The 16,648-nt window shown below is 44.0% G+C and overlaps 1 protein-coding gene across 1 annotated transcript; it reads right to left on the reverse strand.

The window, feature by feature from the left end:
• Positions 1 to 5,971: 5,971 nt before the first annotated feature.
• On the reverse strand, positions 5,972 to 16,442 carry LOC139372846 (zinc finger protein 345-like). Its single transcript, XM_071112682.1, has 4 exons — positions 16,347 to 16,442; positions 14,717 to 14,924; positions 8,130 to 8,375; positions 5,972 to 7,434 (listed from the first exon to the last, which is right to left on the reverse strand). The coding sequence occupies exons 2-4, from the start codon at positions 14,817 to 14,819 to the stop codon at positions 6,065 to 6,067; spliced, it is 1,719 nt and encodes a 572-aa protein (XP_070968783.1). The 5' UTR covers positions 14,820 to 14,924; positions 16,347 to 16,442; the 3' UTR covers positions 5,972 to 6,064.
• Between the last annotated feature and the right edge of the window lie 206 nt (positions 16,443 to 16,648).

A 16,648-nucleotide genomic window follows, 5' to 3' on the forward strand; every position in this document is an offset into this window, starting at 1 on the left:
CACCAAGCTAAACATAAGTACAAAGGCCAAAGACACAGGCCCATAGGACAGCTGGACATATATTATTTTCAGGACATGAAAGGGTCCCGCCACCATTATAACCTAACCGAAAGCAGATATGGGCGTTATTGGGCGTGAACAAACAGGAAGCTTAAACTAAAAGGTAATGGTGGCAGATGGACAGAGGGAAGTAACTTCATTTGCATGTGGGATGGACTCATATGCTGTATGTGTATAAAAGCAGAGCCAGTGCTCAGGGAAGTTGGCTGTTCCGCGGACCAGCACGGCTTATGATATTTTGTATTAAAAGCCTTTATTGAATTCACAAGTTCTTGTAAGTGTTATATTTCTAAGACGATTTTCCACCACATACTCCAGCCACCCAAGTCATAGACTGTTCTCTCTGCTACCGCACGGCAAGCAGTACCGGAGCGCCAAGTCAAGGTCCAAGAGGCTTCTAAACAGCTTCAACCCCCAAGTCATAAGACTCCTGAACAGCTAATCAAATGGCTACCCAGACTATTTGCATTGCGTCCCCCCCCCCCTTTATTTTATGCTGCTGCTACTCTCTGTTATTATCTATGCATAGTCACTTTAATAACGCCACCTACATGTACATATTACCTCAATTACCTTGACTGGGAATGACAGTCAAGTGCCCCCGCACATTGACTCTGTACCAGTACCCCCTGCATATAGCCTCGCTATTGTTATTTTACTGCTCTTTAATCATTTGTTACTTTTATTTATTATTTTTCTTCTTAAAACTGCATTGTTGGTTAAGGGCTTGTAAGTAAGTATTTCACTGTAAGGTCTACCTACACCTGTTGGATTTGATCACCCATATTCATCGTACTTCTCCAATTTCAAACCAGTATGTCTTCTTTGTAACGAGACTGTTGCTGTTTGCAAAGAGTTCAATCTGAGATGTCATTATGAATCTAACCATGGTACTTTCAGAAGTAGATGTTCCACCCCAGATATGAAGCTGAAGTCTGATGCAGAAAGGAAGGTGGGCCTAAGGAGTGAACACCCTGTGTGCTTTACAGTGGCGATTTTAGCATGTACATATTTTATTGTTATCTAACATTTATTTAACTAGGCGGTTCTTATCGACTTACACAAATCCACAAGGAGTCAGTAGAAACCACATTTGTTTAAGCAAGTCAGCCATATCAGCTATGTTTTTAAAAAAAGCAGTAATTGAGGGCGAATTAGCTGCCAGACGAGGCTCCTGTGGCTGATAGCCAGGTGCAGCGGTGGTAAGGATTCACTCCATGGTGCTGAAAGCAACGCTCTAGCATTATGTTGGACTAACTAAAATTATGTTACAAATGGTTTATTTGAGCTGTTCTTGCCATAATATGGACTTGGTATTTTACCAAATCTTCTGTATACCACCCAGTGACGTAGCTTCAGCCGGTGTGGTTGCACCAGGGCCCGCATCGTATATGAACCCGGTGACGGGCCCGGATCTGCGGAGCCACAGGCCCCCTATGTAATTTTAATTCCACCCTACCATGGCCAATTATTAATTGTTTACACGAGTCCATCGCACCGATTACTTCTTTAATTTAGGCCATATGATAAATGATCTCACTGATGGTTTCACTAACAAAATGTTTTTTTGTCACTACATGTCAGCATGATATTTTAGTGTATTGATGACAATACATCTAATTCATTTGCTAAATAAATCATATTATTCAATACCATGTTAAGATAATGAAATGCATTCTGGGATTCATTGTGCAAATACTCTCCAAAGTGTTGTTGTTTCTGTCATCGTTTAAAGCAACAGTTGAGCTAGCTGTCAAGAGACAACGGGCAAAAGAAAAATAAAGAGAGAATGTCGAGAATAGAAAATTACGGATTTAAAAATCAGCAATGTATCAACACAAAAGTGGAGACCAAAAGAGCAAAGATCAAAAATGAGAAAGGACGAGAGGAGGTATCAAATTAGTTAAATTAGATTCCTTTTTCAAATGCAGTTCAACTGCAGCCATTGCTAGCACAAGCAATGTAGCAGGACCAGAAGAGGATGTAGGTTTATCTTCACCAGCAGCAGCTTTTAGCGTTTCAAGTGAGCCAAGGCCGAGCTGTTCCATCATACCAGAAGAAGCAACTTTGACAGAGGAGGATACAGGTTGTCAGGTATCGGCGGATACGACCCTGAGCACAAGCCAGGCCGGACAAGACTGCTATTGTCTGAAGGGACCACATTGCCCTTTGGCTACTGACTTATGCTACAAGCCCCCCCAGTGTGTCTTAAAGCTTAAGATATAATGACTGCTGTAGCTGATTTTGACCCCCGTTTGCAACTGCCATTTTCGGCCTAAATCGCAGGCCCATCAAATAGTGGTAAAACTTGCTTTGTAAAAAGTATTTGAGAGAATTCTGAACATGTGTTATCTCAAAAGCCTGATAATGTTGTGTGGTGTTATTCATGTTATCAACCTCTGTATGATGAATTATTGAAGACAATAAAAATCACGTTTGTTGAAGGAAAACCTGAATCCCTGTCTGATGATGAACTTCTCCCTCCTCATAAAAACAATCTGCTGGTTTTGGACGATATGCTATTTGCAGGTAGCGAACATCCCGAAATTGCACAAGCTTTTACCCAATATACTCATCATGGGGCGGCAGGGTAGCCTAGTGGTTAGAGCGTTGGACTAGTAACCGGAAGGTTGCAAGTTCAAACCCCCAAGCCGACAAGGTACAAATCTGTCGTTCTGCCCCTGAACAGGCAGTTAACCCACTGTTCCTAGGCCGTCATTGAAAATAAGAATTTGTTCTTAACTGACTTGCCTGGTAAAGGTAAAATAAATAAAAAATCATAGGAACCTGTCCGTGCTTTACTCGGTGCAGAATGTGTTTCACCAAGGTAAAAATAGTCGTAGCATTAGCTTGAACGCCAATTACATGGTTTTGTTCAAAAATCCTAGAGACAAACTGCAAATTAGCATTCTAGCTCAGCAGATGTACCCGGGAAGGAAATCCTACTTTATGGAGAGCTAAGCGCCATTTTCTTATTTAATCATGGATTTAAAAGCAAATATTCCAGAACACCTGAGGCTACGAACCAGCCTGCTCCTCATGGGAGTGGCCGGCTGCGTACATTCCTAAAAAGTAACGGCTATGTCTCTGCGTTTAAAAAGAAACCTGCCCCTCTTGAGAATCCTAGTTGGGGCTACAGCTAAAGAACGGACGGCCATCTTGGGTCATCTCACTTTGGCATCGCCTGCAATATTAGTACCATCTCTTTTGGTCACTTTTAGACGCAAATGCACCAAGGTGTTGTTGAAGTCCAGATAGTTGTCACCGTGGCCTGGTATGAACAATTATATAGGACCGTTGTCTGTAATGGCAGAGAGTGGGGCTATCTCCACATAACTGGACCTCTCTATTTGAATGTTGGGTTAAGGGGGGCGTGAAAAGATCGAGCTCTGTCTTTACAGCTTCAGAGGACATGCGGTGTAAAAGAGCCATGGTGCTTGTTCTTTTAGAAAATACTTCAGAGTATTTTTGTCGTTTTTGATGTACTATATTGTGCTTCTTCATGAGTTTCTGAAAAGCATTATTAAAAAATTATTTTCCGCCATCAGTCTGCACTTTCTTGGGGGCTCCTCCATCCTTCAAGATAGGGTCAAAGGCCCGGGTCACCTCTGCCCCGCTCTTATTTAAGCCCCTTACAAATGCTATTTTAGAGAAAATATCTGTAACCGTTAGCATGTAGCGATTTCCATCATTTTTATCTGCAAGGACCTGCATGTCACATAGATCCGCCTTTCTTACAGGTTTATGGAGAGTATATGCATCCTGCTCTGATAACCACTCATTCACTTTAGCATCACTTAACCGGCTACCTGTTTCTTCGGCTATAGCTCTCTGTAAACGTTCCTTACCCCCATAAGACCCGGGGTTAGAGGGATTATAATAAATGTTTTTCAACATCTGCTCCGCCATCCTTCTTGCCTCTCTGAGGTACAATAACGTTAATGAGCCACTTTCAAATAACGACAACATTTCATTTTCATTATAGAATTTTTATTTTATTCATGCATCAAGTATTACGTATACAGACAATTCAGGATTCTTTCCAGGATACATGTCCCAGTTTTCGCAACGATCACAGCATGCAACACCCTGTATATTTGGTTTTAATTTACAGACTTGTGTCGCTGAACTTTTAAAACACACATGTCCGATATATAAGCATATAAACAACAAATATGATACACGTTACAATTAAATGGTGTTTCAAACAAGTAAAATCTTAGACAAAGTTGTTTCTAGTTCTTCAGAATCATCCACAACATGATTCATGATGTGCAAAGAGAGCGTCCAACAGCTGGAACATTTTCAATTCCATTAGATCCCAAATTTGAAAAGGAATAAGCATGCGCAACCTAAAATCCCCTCCATCACAAATGTTTTGGTTGCGGGTTTCCTCGTTGCCGAAATAGAACTCCACGTAGCCACATGGAAGTCCATTCTTTCTTTGTATTTTCACCCTGTGAATTATTCTTCCTGAGGAGTCAGGGGCACCTTGAACAAGCTATACCCCTTGGTTATAAGGCTCAGTTTGTGACACACAACCTTGCGAAAAACCGTCCAGTCTTCAAGCCCGTAGTCCACTCCTAAAGTCTGGTCTGTATATTCTTCTCCTTCGGCTACCGTATAGAGGTTCACTCTACAGGCCAGGTAATCAAACCGATAACCCGATTGATGTCCATTAGACATCAGCACTTGATCTTTCAGCGTAGTTGCGGGCGGTATTTGGGTTCTATACACACTTAGAAACCGCTTTTTTTGGCGCATCGTATATTGTGGCTTGATACTTGGCCCTTTCTCGATGTTTCAACCGAGGTCCTGCTTCCGTTATTACAGTCATCACAGCTTTGCCACTGATCACAAAATCCATGCTGATTTAAAAAATCTTGTTTAGTGTTCTGAGGACGCATGTCTTGTTCTGGGCTTTATTTATAAGGCGTCTGCCAACCCCAATACCCCAGGACATTCGTGTTTCATAGAAAACAACCCTAAGGTCAATAAAACAGGGGGTGGGGGGGTCAAACTCTTTGAAATGGTCATCCCCCCCAGTTCAAAGAGGTCACTAGACATCAATCATCATGACAACTTCAAAGGCATTATATACATATTGTCGCACTCACTCCAAGGCGTGAGAACAGGAACAGGATGAACATATGGGCATAACCACGTGATCACTTCCCGCCAGGATGTCCTTACCGGATGCCCAAATATGGGCATGCACACGTCATCCGGACATAGGGTCATAAATCAAACGTTTGACGTGTGCCGTCTACTTTATTCTCTCTCACACCAAAACTGACAAGGTGCACACTGATCAGTAAAGAGAGACTAACATTCTATAATGCTCCCTTTCGTCTGCATTGTTCTCTCACAGTGAGAAACTATAGGATTACAATAGTGTTCTACACTTTCTTCATTTGATCAAATTCAACGTTGCCAATTATTTAATGACATGAGAATTAAGTGGAGTGTCTAATCTTAGCTGGTCTGAGAGAACTGATGAGGCCTGTCCTTTATGTATACATTTGTGTCTTTTTAAATGACCCAATCTGTAGAGCCTCTTCCCACAGTCAGTGCAGTGATAAGGCTTCTCTGAAGTGTGTATCCGTTGGTGTGTTTTTACATTGCCCAATTGGGAAAAACTCTTGCCACATTGAGAGCGGAAATAAGGCTTCTCTCCTTTGTCTTTTCTCGAATGACCTTAAAGCTCAGCTGGTGTTTTAACATTTCCTACAGTCAGATCAGTGGTAAGGCTCCTCTCGTGTTTCCTTTGGTGTCTTTTTAAATGGCACATTCAAGAGAAACACTTTCCACAGTCGGAGCAGGAGTAAGGCTTCTCTCCTGTGTGTATACGTTCATGTAGTTTTAAGTTGCCCAGTTGACAGAAACTTTTTCCACAGTCAGAGCAGGAGTAAGGCTTCTCTCCTGTGTGTGTATGTTCAGGTCATTTTAAGGTGTCCGGACGAGAGAAACTTGCCCCACAGTCAGAAAAGGAGTAAGGCTTCTCTTACTCCTGAGAGAAACTCTTTTCAAAGTCAGAGCAGGAGTAAGGCTTCTCTCCTTTGTGTATACGTTCATGCTGTTTTAAGGTGCCCAGGTGAGAGAAATTCTTTCCACAGTCAGAGCAGGAGTAAGGCTTCTCTCCTGTGTGTATACGTTCATGTTGTTTTAAGGCACCCAGTTGACAGAAACTCTTTCCACAGTCAGAGCAGGAGTAAGGCTTCTCTCCTGTGTGTATACGTTCATGTTGTTTTAAGTTGCCCAGTTGACAGAAACTTTTTCCACAGTCAGAGCAGGAGTAAGGCTTCTCTCCTGTGTGTGTTCTCTGGTGAACTTTTAGGTCAGTTGATGTTTTGAAGCATTTTACACAGTCAGAGCAGGAGTAAGGCTTCTCTCCTGTGTGTATACAATCATGTTGTTTTAAGGTGTCCGGACGAGAGAAACTCGCACCACAGTCATAGCAGGAGTAAGGCTTCTCTCCCGTGTGTATACGTTCATGTTTTTGTAAGGTGCACGGTCGAGAGAAACTCTTTCCACAGTAAGAGCAGGAGTAAGGCTTCTCTCCTATGTGTATACGTTCATGTTGTTTTAAGGTACCCAGTTGAGAGAAACTCTTTCCACAGTCAGAGCAGAAGTAAGGCTTCTCTCCTGTGTGTATACGTTCATGTTTTTTTAAAGTGCCCAGTCGAGAGAAACTCGCCCCACAGTCAGAGCAGGAGTAAGGCTTCTCTCCTTTGTGTATACGTTCATGGTGTTTTAAGGTGCCCCGTTGCGAAAAACTTGATCCACAGTCAGAGCAGGAGTAAGGCTTCTCTCCTGCGTGTAAACGCTCGTGTCTTTTTAGGTGGCCCAGTTGAGAGAAACTCCTTCCACAGTCAGAGCAGGAGTAAGGCTTCTCTCCTGTGTGCATATGTTCGTGACGTTTTAAGGCGTTACGATGAGAGAAACTCGCCCCGCAGTCAGAGCAGGAGTAAGGCTTCTTTCCTGTGTGTATATGTTCATGTTGTTTTAAGGTGCCCCGATGAGAGAAACTCTTTCCACAGTCAGAGCAGGAGAAAGGCTTCTCTGCTCTGTGTGTTCCATGATGAACTTTTAGCGCAGTTGACGTTTTGAAGCATTTTCCACATTCAGAGCAGGAGTAAGGCTTCTCTCCTGTGTGTGTTCTCTGATGAACTTTTAGTTTAGTTGATGTTTTGAAGCATTTTCTACATTCAGAGCAGGAGTAAAGCTTTTCTCCTGTGTGTATTTTTAGGTGTATTTTTAGCTTTGATAGAAATGGGAAAATCTCCTCACAATGTGTGCAGTGGTGAGACCTCTTTGCTATGTGATCTTCCTGCTGATGCTCTCTGGATGTAGAGAATGTCTCAACATGGTCTCCTGTGTGAACAATATCAGAACAACCAGTCAATTGGTGTGATATACATGTATATCAAATGTATTTTATGAAGCTCTTTTTACACAAGTTGTAACAAAGTTCTTTACAGAAACCAACCCAAAATACCCAAAGAGCAAGCAATGCAGATGTAGAAGCACAATGGCCACGAAAAACTCCCTAGAAAGCAGGAACCTTGGAGGAAACAGAGAGGAACCAGGCTCAAAGGGGTGGCCGGTCCTCTTCTGTCTGTACCGGGTGACATATCTATTCATATCAGTAGCCTGTACAATACAGGGGAATAAAACTATTCTAAAAGTGGGTAACAGATGAAAGCTAAAAAAAGGGGCTTGTCATCCTCCACTCACTATAACAAGGGTTAGAAACGACACAGACTAATTTCATATCATCCTCCACTCACTATCACAAGAGTTAGTAACTACACAGACTCACTTCATAGAACTTTAAAACACTGGCAGTTGGTCTACTTCACTTCTTTAGTCTACTCTCTGATCACTCCAGACAGCTCAGTTAATAAAAAAAAATGCTGGCAATACCGGTGTCAAACCATGCACATCTCAGTAGTAGGAAATAACATCTACCTTCTCATTGAAACAGTTCATCATGAAACAGCTCTACTGCAACGTTTCATACACAGTGGGAAGTTGGAATGAACAACAAACTTAGAACCTGCTCTTACCATGATTAACAGATTTCCCAATCTTCTCCTCCTCTTCTTCATCTTTAATGTTGACATTCAGCTCCAGTGTTTGACTGCAGTCTTCCACCTTCACTGATGCCATCTCTGGATCCTGCAGTGCAAACTGGGCTCCACTGTCACAATCAGGACCCAGTGACTGTGGGGTTGGACTCAGTGTGGAAGGAGAGAGGCAGGCTGGGTTTGTCATTACTGTTGATGTTACTGGCCTCAGACTTAATTCTAGTCCTGTAGTAACAATGAGAAACAGAAACAAATGTTATTGTCTTGACAGTTCTGGCACTTTCTTTACTCTCTAAAAATATATTATATGTTCAATTATCTAATTCAGTGCTTGACTTGGACTGAAATGGGTGCTGGTACTGTTTATATTTAGGCACAGGAGCTCCACAATACTGTTGAGCTAATATTCTATAAGAGGAACTGCCACGACTTCCGTCGAAGTCGATCCCTCTCCTTGTTCGGGCGACGCTCGGCTGTCGACGTCACCGGTCTTCTAGTCATCGCCGATCCATTACATGTTCAGTAATCAACCCTCTGTTTTCCACATGTATGTGTGTGTGTTAGTTCTATGTTGATGGCTGTATCTGATGGCTGGTATTTTGTTGCCGGGCTAAGTATCGCTCTCGTCTCCTGCCTCTCAGGGAAGGCCCTGGAGTGGGCCAACGCCTTATGTGGGGGAAGAAGAAGCTTGTTGGACCACTTCGGGATTTCACCCGCTGCTTCCGGGCAGTCTTTGACCACCCGCCTGAGGGTAGAGCGGCGGGTGAACGTCTCGTACACCTGAGGCAGGGGACGAGGAGCGCACACGAGTTTGTGATGGAATGACAGGGCCCTGATCGATCACTACCGGTGCAGTCTGCGCGAGGACGTCCGTCGGGAGTTGGCCTGCAGGGACACCACTCTCACATTCAACCAGCTGGTGGACCTGTCCATCCGGCTGGATAACCGCGGACATCCAGATCGGGGTCTGTCAATTCCATCCCCCAGCACCACCGCCCATGGAGCTGGGAGGTGCTGCACTTAGGGCGACCGGAGGCGGGGCCATTCCATGCACCATCTGTGAGGGCACCCTGCCGGTTGGTGCTGGGGAGGTTCCTCTGGGAGTAGAGGCAGCAGGCGCGAGGACGTCCGTCGGGACACTCTCGTGTCAACCCAGGTGAGTAGGGGTTTCCATCGGTGCTACTACAGTGGAAAGCCTAGACCAGGTCTCCACCGTGCGCATCCCCTCTGAATATACCGATTTGACTCAATTACCACCCCATCGACGGGGGGGGGGGGGAATTGTGCGATAAATCTCCCGGTAGACGCAGCACTTCCCGTAATTGTCTGACTCCCACCACGGTAAAGAAAGTGCAGCGGTTTCTAGGGTTTGCCAACTACTACCGGAGGTTTATCCGGGGCTTTGGTCAGGTAGCAGCTGCCATGACCTCACTGCTGAAGGGGTCGGCTGAGGCGGACAGGGCTTTTGTTCACGGCTGTTTACCTCGGCTCCCGTGCTGGCGCATCCGGATCCCTCTTTGGCGTTCATAGTTGAGGTGGACGCAGGTCCGAGACTGGGTTAGGACCCGTGCTCTCTCAGCGCTCAGGTATGCCACCAAAGCGCCGCCCCTGTGCCTTCTTTTCGAAGAAGCTCAGCCCGGCGGAGCGAAACTATGATGTGGGGGACCGGGAGCTGTTGGCTGTCATCAAGACCTTGAAGGCGTGGAGACATTGGCTTGAGAGGGCTAAACACCCTTTTCTCATCTGGACTGACCACCGCAATCTGGAGCACATCCGGGCGGCGAGGAGACTGAACCCTCGCCAGGCAAGGTGGGCCATGTTCTTTACCCGTTTTGTTTTCACCCTGTCCTACAGACCAGGTTCCTAGAACGCTAAGGCAGATGCACTGAGGACATAGTATCTGATCGAGGTCCCCAGTTCACATCAAGGGTCTGGAGGGCGTTCATCGAACGTCTGGGGGTCTCGGTCAGCCTTACCTCAGGTTTTCACCCCAAGAGTAACGGTCAGGTGGAGAGAGTGAACCAGGATGTGGGTAGGTTTCTGCGGTCCTATTGCCAGGACCGGCCGGGGGAGTGGGCGGCGTTCACACCTTGGCCAGAGATTGCCCATCCACTAACCTCTCCCCCTTCCAGTGCGTACTGGGGTACCAGCCGGTTCTGGCACCTAGGCATCAGTGCCAGATCGAGGCTCCTGCGGTGGACGATTGGTTTAGGCGCTCGGAGGAGACATGGGACACCGCTCATGTGCACCTTCAGTGGGCCGGGAGGCGTCAGAGGACTGGCGCAGACCGCCACGGCACACCGGGGCTCTCGACCCTCCACCTGCCCCTCCACCTGCCCTGCCGGAAGCTGGGCCCGCGGTTTGTGGGGCCATTCAAAGTCCTGAGGAGACTGAACAAGGTTTGTTACAGGTTACAGCTTCCCCCCCGATTACCATATTAACCCCTCGTTCCATGTGTCTCTACTCAGGCCGGTGGTGGCTGGTCCACTCCAGGAGTCTGAGGTGCGTGAGGTTCTTCCGCCCCCTTTGGACATCGAGGGGGACCCGGCGTATGCAGTTCGGGCCATACTGGACTCGGGCCATACTGGACTCGGAGGCGACTAGCGAGGGGCCTTCAGTACCTCGTGGAGTGTGAGGGGTAAGGTCCGGAGGAGAGATCCTGGGTGCCGGTGGAGGACGTATTGGACCCGTCGATGCTGCAGGAGTTCCACCGTCTCCATCCGGGTCGTCCCCGAGGCCGGTGTCGGCGCGCGGCTCAAGGGGGGGTACTGTCATGACTTCCACCGAAGTCAGTCCTTCTTGTTCGGGCGGCGCTCGGCGGTCAGCGTCACCGGTATTCTAGCCATTGCCAATCCACTTTTCATTTTCCATTTGTTTTGTCTTTGTTTTTTTCACACCTGGTTTCAATTCCCCCATTACAGATTCAGTATTTAACCCTCTGTTTTCCACATACATACTGCTTGATGGCTGGTATTTTGTTGCCGGGCTTTGTATGAACGCCAGTTTATTCGTGGTACCGGTATATTTCACGGACCGTTGTATTGTTTCTATACCGGTGTTTTGTCGTGTATTAAATACCTTGTCCACGCATCTCAACTCTCCTGCGTCTGACTCCTTTTCACCAGTTACCCAAAGCCTTGACAGGAACATGAGCTCAAACAGTAGACATTTGAGGTGCCGGTTCTCTGCTCCAGTGAGCTCCTGTCCAAGTCAAGCACTGATCTCATTTCAATGGATCAGGTAGCTAAGCATTGACAACAAAACACTAATTCATTCATATCACAAAGTACACACTTTAAAATTAGTCTACACAAACTAAGTGCACTTAAACTAAAGTAGATTTCCCCAATTCACATAAATGGCAAAACACATTTAGTACAAGTTTAGTTAACCTGGTCTTCACTGTATTATTTTAATCAAAAACCAATTGTGTTTCCCGTTCACACCATAGTAACATTTATAGATAAAGATAGAAGCAACTGAAGGTGTCTGACTATTAGTACACATGTAGAAAACTGATGATCATTACATTAAGCTTCAAAACTGGAGTGTGCCCATGAAATGGTCTCTCTGCACCAGCACTGAAGTCCGTTGGAGCAGACAGAGCTCCATTTTACCAGCTCGTGAATTTTACACAAAACCAATAACATGCTAAACAAACTCAGAAAGCTCAAATACTTGTATTCTTTATTAAAACTACATTGAGGAAATTATGTACATTTATTCAGACAAACCAAAAGATTCTAGCTATGTGAATTGTAAAATAGTTGATAACAATCACTCGCTTTCACACAAAAAAATAAAAAATAAATAAAAACTCTCTTTTATTTATTTAATTATTTTTTAGAATGAGGCTGTAACGTAACAAAACGTGGGAAAAGTCAAGGGGTCTAAATACTTTCTGAATGGGAGAGGGGATACCTAGTCAGTTGTACAACTGAATGATTTCAACTAAAATGTGTCTTCCACATTTAACCCGACCCCTCTGAATCAAAGAGGTGGAGGGGGGGGGGGGGGGCTGCCATAATCGACATTCACGTCTTCGGTGCCCAAGGATAAGTGGCTTAACTGCCTTGCTCAGGGGCAGAATAACATTTTTACCTTGTCAGCTCGGGGATTCAATCCAGCAACCTTTCCTCCACTCACTATCACAAAGGTTAGTAACGACACAGACTCATTTCATAGAACTTTAAAACACTGGCAGTTTGTCCACTTCACTTCTTTAGTCTCCTCTCTGAACACTCCAGACAGTCCAGTTAATAAAACAAATGCTGGCAATACTGGTGTCAAACCATGCAAGTGTCAGTAGTAGTGATGCACCGCTATGACATTTTTTGCCCATTCCGATATTTTCCTTGACAAAAAAAACAGCTACCGATACCCGATATTGACATTTTTTGCGGCCTTTTATGCATTTTAGTACAGTTAAATAGTTAACACACACACAAACACACACATGGACGCAGCAGTCTAAGGCACAGCATCTCAGTGCAAGAGGCGTCACTACAGTCCCCGGTTCAAATCCTGGCTGTATCACATCCGGCCATGATTGGGCGGCGCACAACTGGCCCATCGTCATCCGGGTTTGGCCGGGGTAGGCCATCATTGTAAATAAGAATTTGTTAGTTAGTTAAATAAAAGGTTACACAAACACACCAAAAAGTTATTTTGTTGGCATTTCCATATGTCCCCATTACCAGTAAAACATAATCAAAACCTATTTCCTCACTTACTTGCTGTGCTGTTCATTTGTTCCGTCGTTTCATTCTCAACCAGGATTTCTATGGAAGCCGTTTGGGTCTTTGCGTGTCAAAAAACAAGCTTGTTGACCAATCAGGACCTGAATATGACTGGCCGTCACATAATAATTTTACGCGTTCATATTTTTTTTACGTAGTTATTACACATTGATTACACAATCACTCGAATTTCACATGTCAACGATTCATCAATACGTATGCTCTGATGCTGGTCATAAAAAAAGCTAGCTAACTCATGGATGCAAACAATGTTCTTCCCCAAAAACTTTGCAAACCGACATAATCTGTTTCAGTAGCTATAGTCAGGTAGCTAACTATATAGCTAGGTATCATTATCTAAAATAGCCCTAATTTATAAGACGGTTCTTATTTGATTAATGGTGGTTGGACCCATCTATGTGAAACTAGCAACAATAAGGATTAGCCACAATAGTGGAATTTGCAGTTAGCCTTCAAAGTAAAGGTAGGGCATAATTCTACTATTTGTAATCATTTGCATCACTATCAATGACATACCTTTATTTTGAAAACAGCAAATTCCACTTTTGTGCCAATCCTTATTGTGGCTAGCTTCACAACACATAACCCGGTCCGGTCGAGCCTCACTAGCCAGATGAAGCTAGTTGGCTGCTTATAACGGAAGCTTTGGGCAACAGGCTAAAGTAGCTGGCTAACTGTTTATTTTCATGAACTGAAATTCAATTTCAATAGGCGAACAACAAGTGGCAACCTAGCTATTGTTTTCAGGCTGGTTGTATTGGTGCTAACGTAAACTCACACATCGCCTTGGTCCGTACAATTACCCTTATTTTAGCGCCCCAAAAGCGTAATACTTCCAGATCAACTGTAATGTCAATACCATTGTAAAGCACAATTTCTCCCCTTTCCAACATTATCAATTACATGACGTAAACACTGCCCGTTTCTTGCATAATTCAAGCAGGCAATGAGCCCTGTGGGGTCTTTTTTTAAATGGCAGGTGGGGAAGCTAAACTAATGCGTGATAGTGAGAAGGAGAGATGTTGTGTGGGAAAATTGCTTTTTTCCCCACTCGATCTGTCCAACTTATCGCCTCAAATGTCAATAAAACACGATAAAGAGTTTATATAAATGTTTTATTAGATTCCTATTTGAAGGTTTGTGTCGAATTTTAATAGGGTTTTTAGGGCAGTGCTAAAGTGATCTTAGAAGTAAACAGCGCCTTTGAGAATGCTGATCGCATGCAATGATGACGCAAAAAATGACTAGGTATCCTCTCCTTACCCCCGTCACTGTCCATTTCTTGTTTTTAAAACGATGAGAGAAGTGCTACACCTGGTGGAGAGAGATTGTAAGACATAAATAGTTGCTTTATGCATGCTGTTCGTTACAGCATGACACGTCACGATGTAACGGAGGGTCAGTTTTTTTCAGCTTTTCTCCAATACTATGAAGCCATTACCATGTCTATCAACGCTTACATAGAAACGTAGTTCACACCCCAGAATTTGAAGTCAACACACAGCAGACATGGTGGGCTAGGATGGGAATGCTGTGTCGCAAAAGTTTACGCGAGTTCATTACGTCCTGTACCTACGTTATATAGGTAGGTATTTACGTCAGCTTTGACACCGGTTTTGCACATCAGCGTTAACCTAGACACCTGATATGTTCACCGATATATTGTGTATCCCTAGTCAGTAGCATGAAATAACATCTACCTTCTCATTGAAACAGTTCATCATGAAACAGTTCTACTGCAACTTTTCATACACAGTGGGAAGTTGGAATGAACAACAAACTTAGTTAGATAGAACCTGCTCTTACCATGAGAAACAGATGTCCCAATCTTCTCCTCCACTTCTTCATCTTTAATGTTGGCATTCAGTTCCACTGTTTGACTGCAGTCTTCCAGCTTCACTGATGCCATCTCTGGATCCTGCAGAGCAAACTGGGCTCCACTGTCACAATCAGGACCCAGTGACTGTAGGTTTGGACTCAGTGTGGAAGGAGAGTGTCGTGGAAATACCGGAGCCTGTGAGTTCAAAAATACTTTATTACAAAGTAATAGAACCCGAGCTGGTTCATGAAGCAAGTGTCTTTCCAGCCTTGGCATACACTTGTTATAGTTTTCCTCCTTTACGTAACTCCTCTTTATGTTAATGGTTCATCCCCTCGGCCATTTAGCCACCATTATCTTTTTGCCTTGCACTAACTTTAGCTTGGTTTCACATTAGGGCATAGATTCCATTCATAGCAATGGTACAAAAATAGACAGATATGCACACTCCCAAGACAGGTGCATGTAGGGCATAGATTCCATTCCTGGCATAACCATAGCAACAGTAAACATGAAGCCATAGCAATGGTACAACAATAAACAGACACACCCACTCTCAAGACAGGTGCATGTTTAATGGTGCCTAATGACCTAGACATACATAGAGAGTGCACTTATTCTGCTGACTACTCTAAGATGTATAATGTGCACACATTTACTGGAAAATTCCCAATAAGAGGCAGGCTGGGTTTGTCCTCACTGTTGATGTTACCAGCCTCAGGCTTAATCTGAGTCGGCCAGTAGTAATAAATAGGAAAGGATACAAAAGTTACTCTTGACAGTTCTGGCACTTTATTCTCTATAAGAGGAACATGAGCTCAAGCGGTAGAAATTTGAGGTGCTGGTACTCAGCTCCAGTGAGCTCCTGTCCAATTCAAGCACTGATCTCATTTCAACAGATCTGGTAGCTAAGCATTGACAACAAAACACGAGTTCATTCACATTAGACAAAGTATACACTTTATATTAGGCTACAGAACTTAATCTATAGTAGATTTCTGAATTGACATAAATGACTCAAAAACCATTTAGTACAAGGTTTCAGTATGTTTCAGGGAGCACTCTGTACTATTTTCCTGAATAACCTGGTCGTCCCTGTATTATTCCAATCAAAAAACAATATTATTTCCGTTCACACCATAGTAACACTTATAGACAGACAGAAACAACTGAATGTCTCAATATTAGTACACGTGTAGAAAACTGATAATCATTACATTTATCTCCAAAACAGTAGTGCAACCGTAAAATGGTGTCTCTCTGCTGCACCCTCACTGCCTGCACTGAAGTCCGTTGATGCAAACCGAGAGGGAGCCGCCATTTTACCAGCTCGTGAATTTTAACGTTACACAAAACCAAAAACGACATGTTAAACGAACCCAGAAATCTCAAATTATTTGATCCTTAATGAGATTACCTTGACGAGATACATCCACTCAGACAAACCCAGAGTATCTATGTCAATTGTAAAAATTTAAAAATTAAAAAAGTGATCACGTTCACTCACGCGGTTTGGCACATTTTTTTTTCTCTACCAGACGTGATAATAACTTGACGTATTTGTTACCTAGCATGTTATGACGGGTTCTTAAGATATTAAAACGTGCTATTACATACCAGTAGTAATACATTTGAAACGTACACAGAAGTTGGTCTCGACTGCACAATTCTGGCGTGTCCTTTGTTGTGAAGAATGATGTGCGCCTGCGTGGAATTTCCTGTTCCCCCACTACCAGCTTCTAAACCCAAGAGACGCAAACAACGCGAGACTTCAGAGAACGCTTGTGAAGCGGACCAATCATGGGTTTGAGAAGTCAATGAGAGAAGTGAACAATTTTGATACTTTTGCAGTGGTTAAATGGGGATCCTAATAAATACCAAAAATATTCCGTCGGTACACACTTGAAACATGGCCATTA

The sequence above is a fragment of the Oncorhynchus clarkii genome, chromosome 18 (genome assembly GCF_045791955.1).
Source record: "Oncorhynchus clarkii lewisi isolate Uvic-CL-2024 chromosome 18, UVic_Ocla_1.0, whole genome shotgun sequence".
Classification (NCBI taxonomy): domain Eukaryota; kingdom Metazoa; phylum Chordata; class Actinopteri; order Salmoniformes; family Salmonidae; genus Oncorhynchus; species Oncorhynchus clarkii.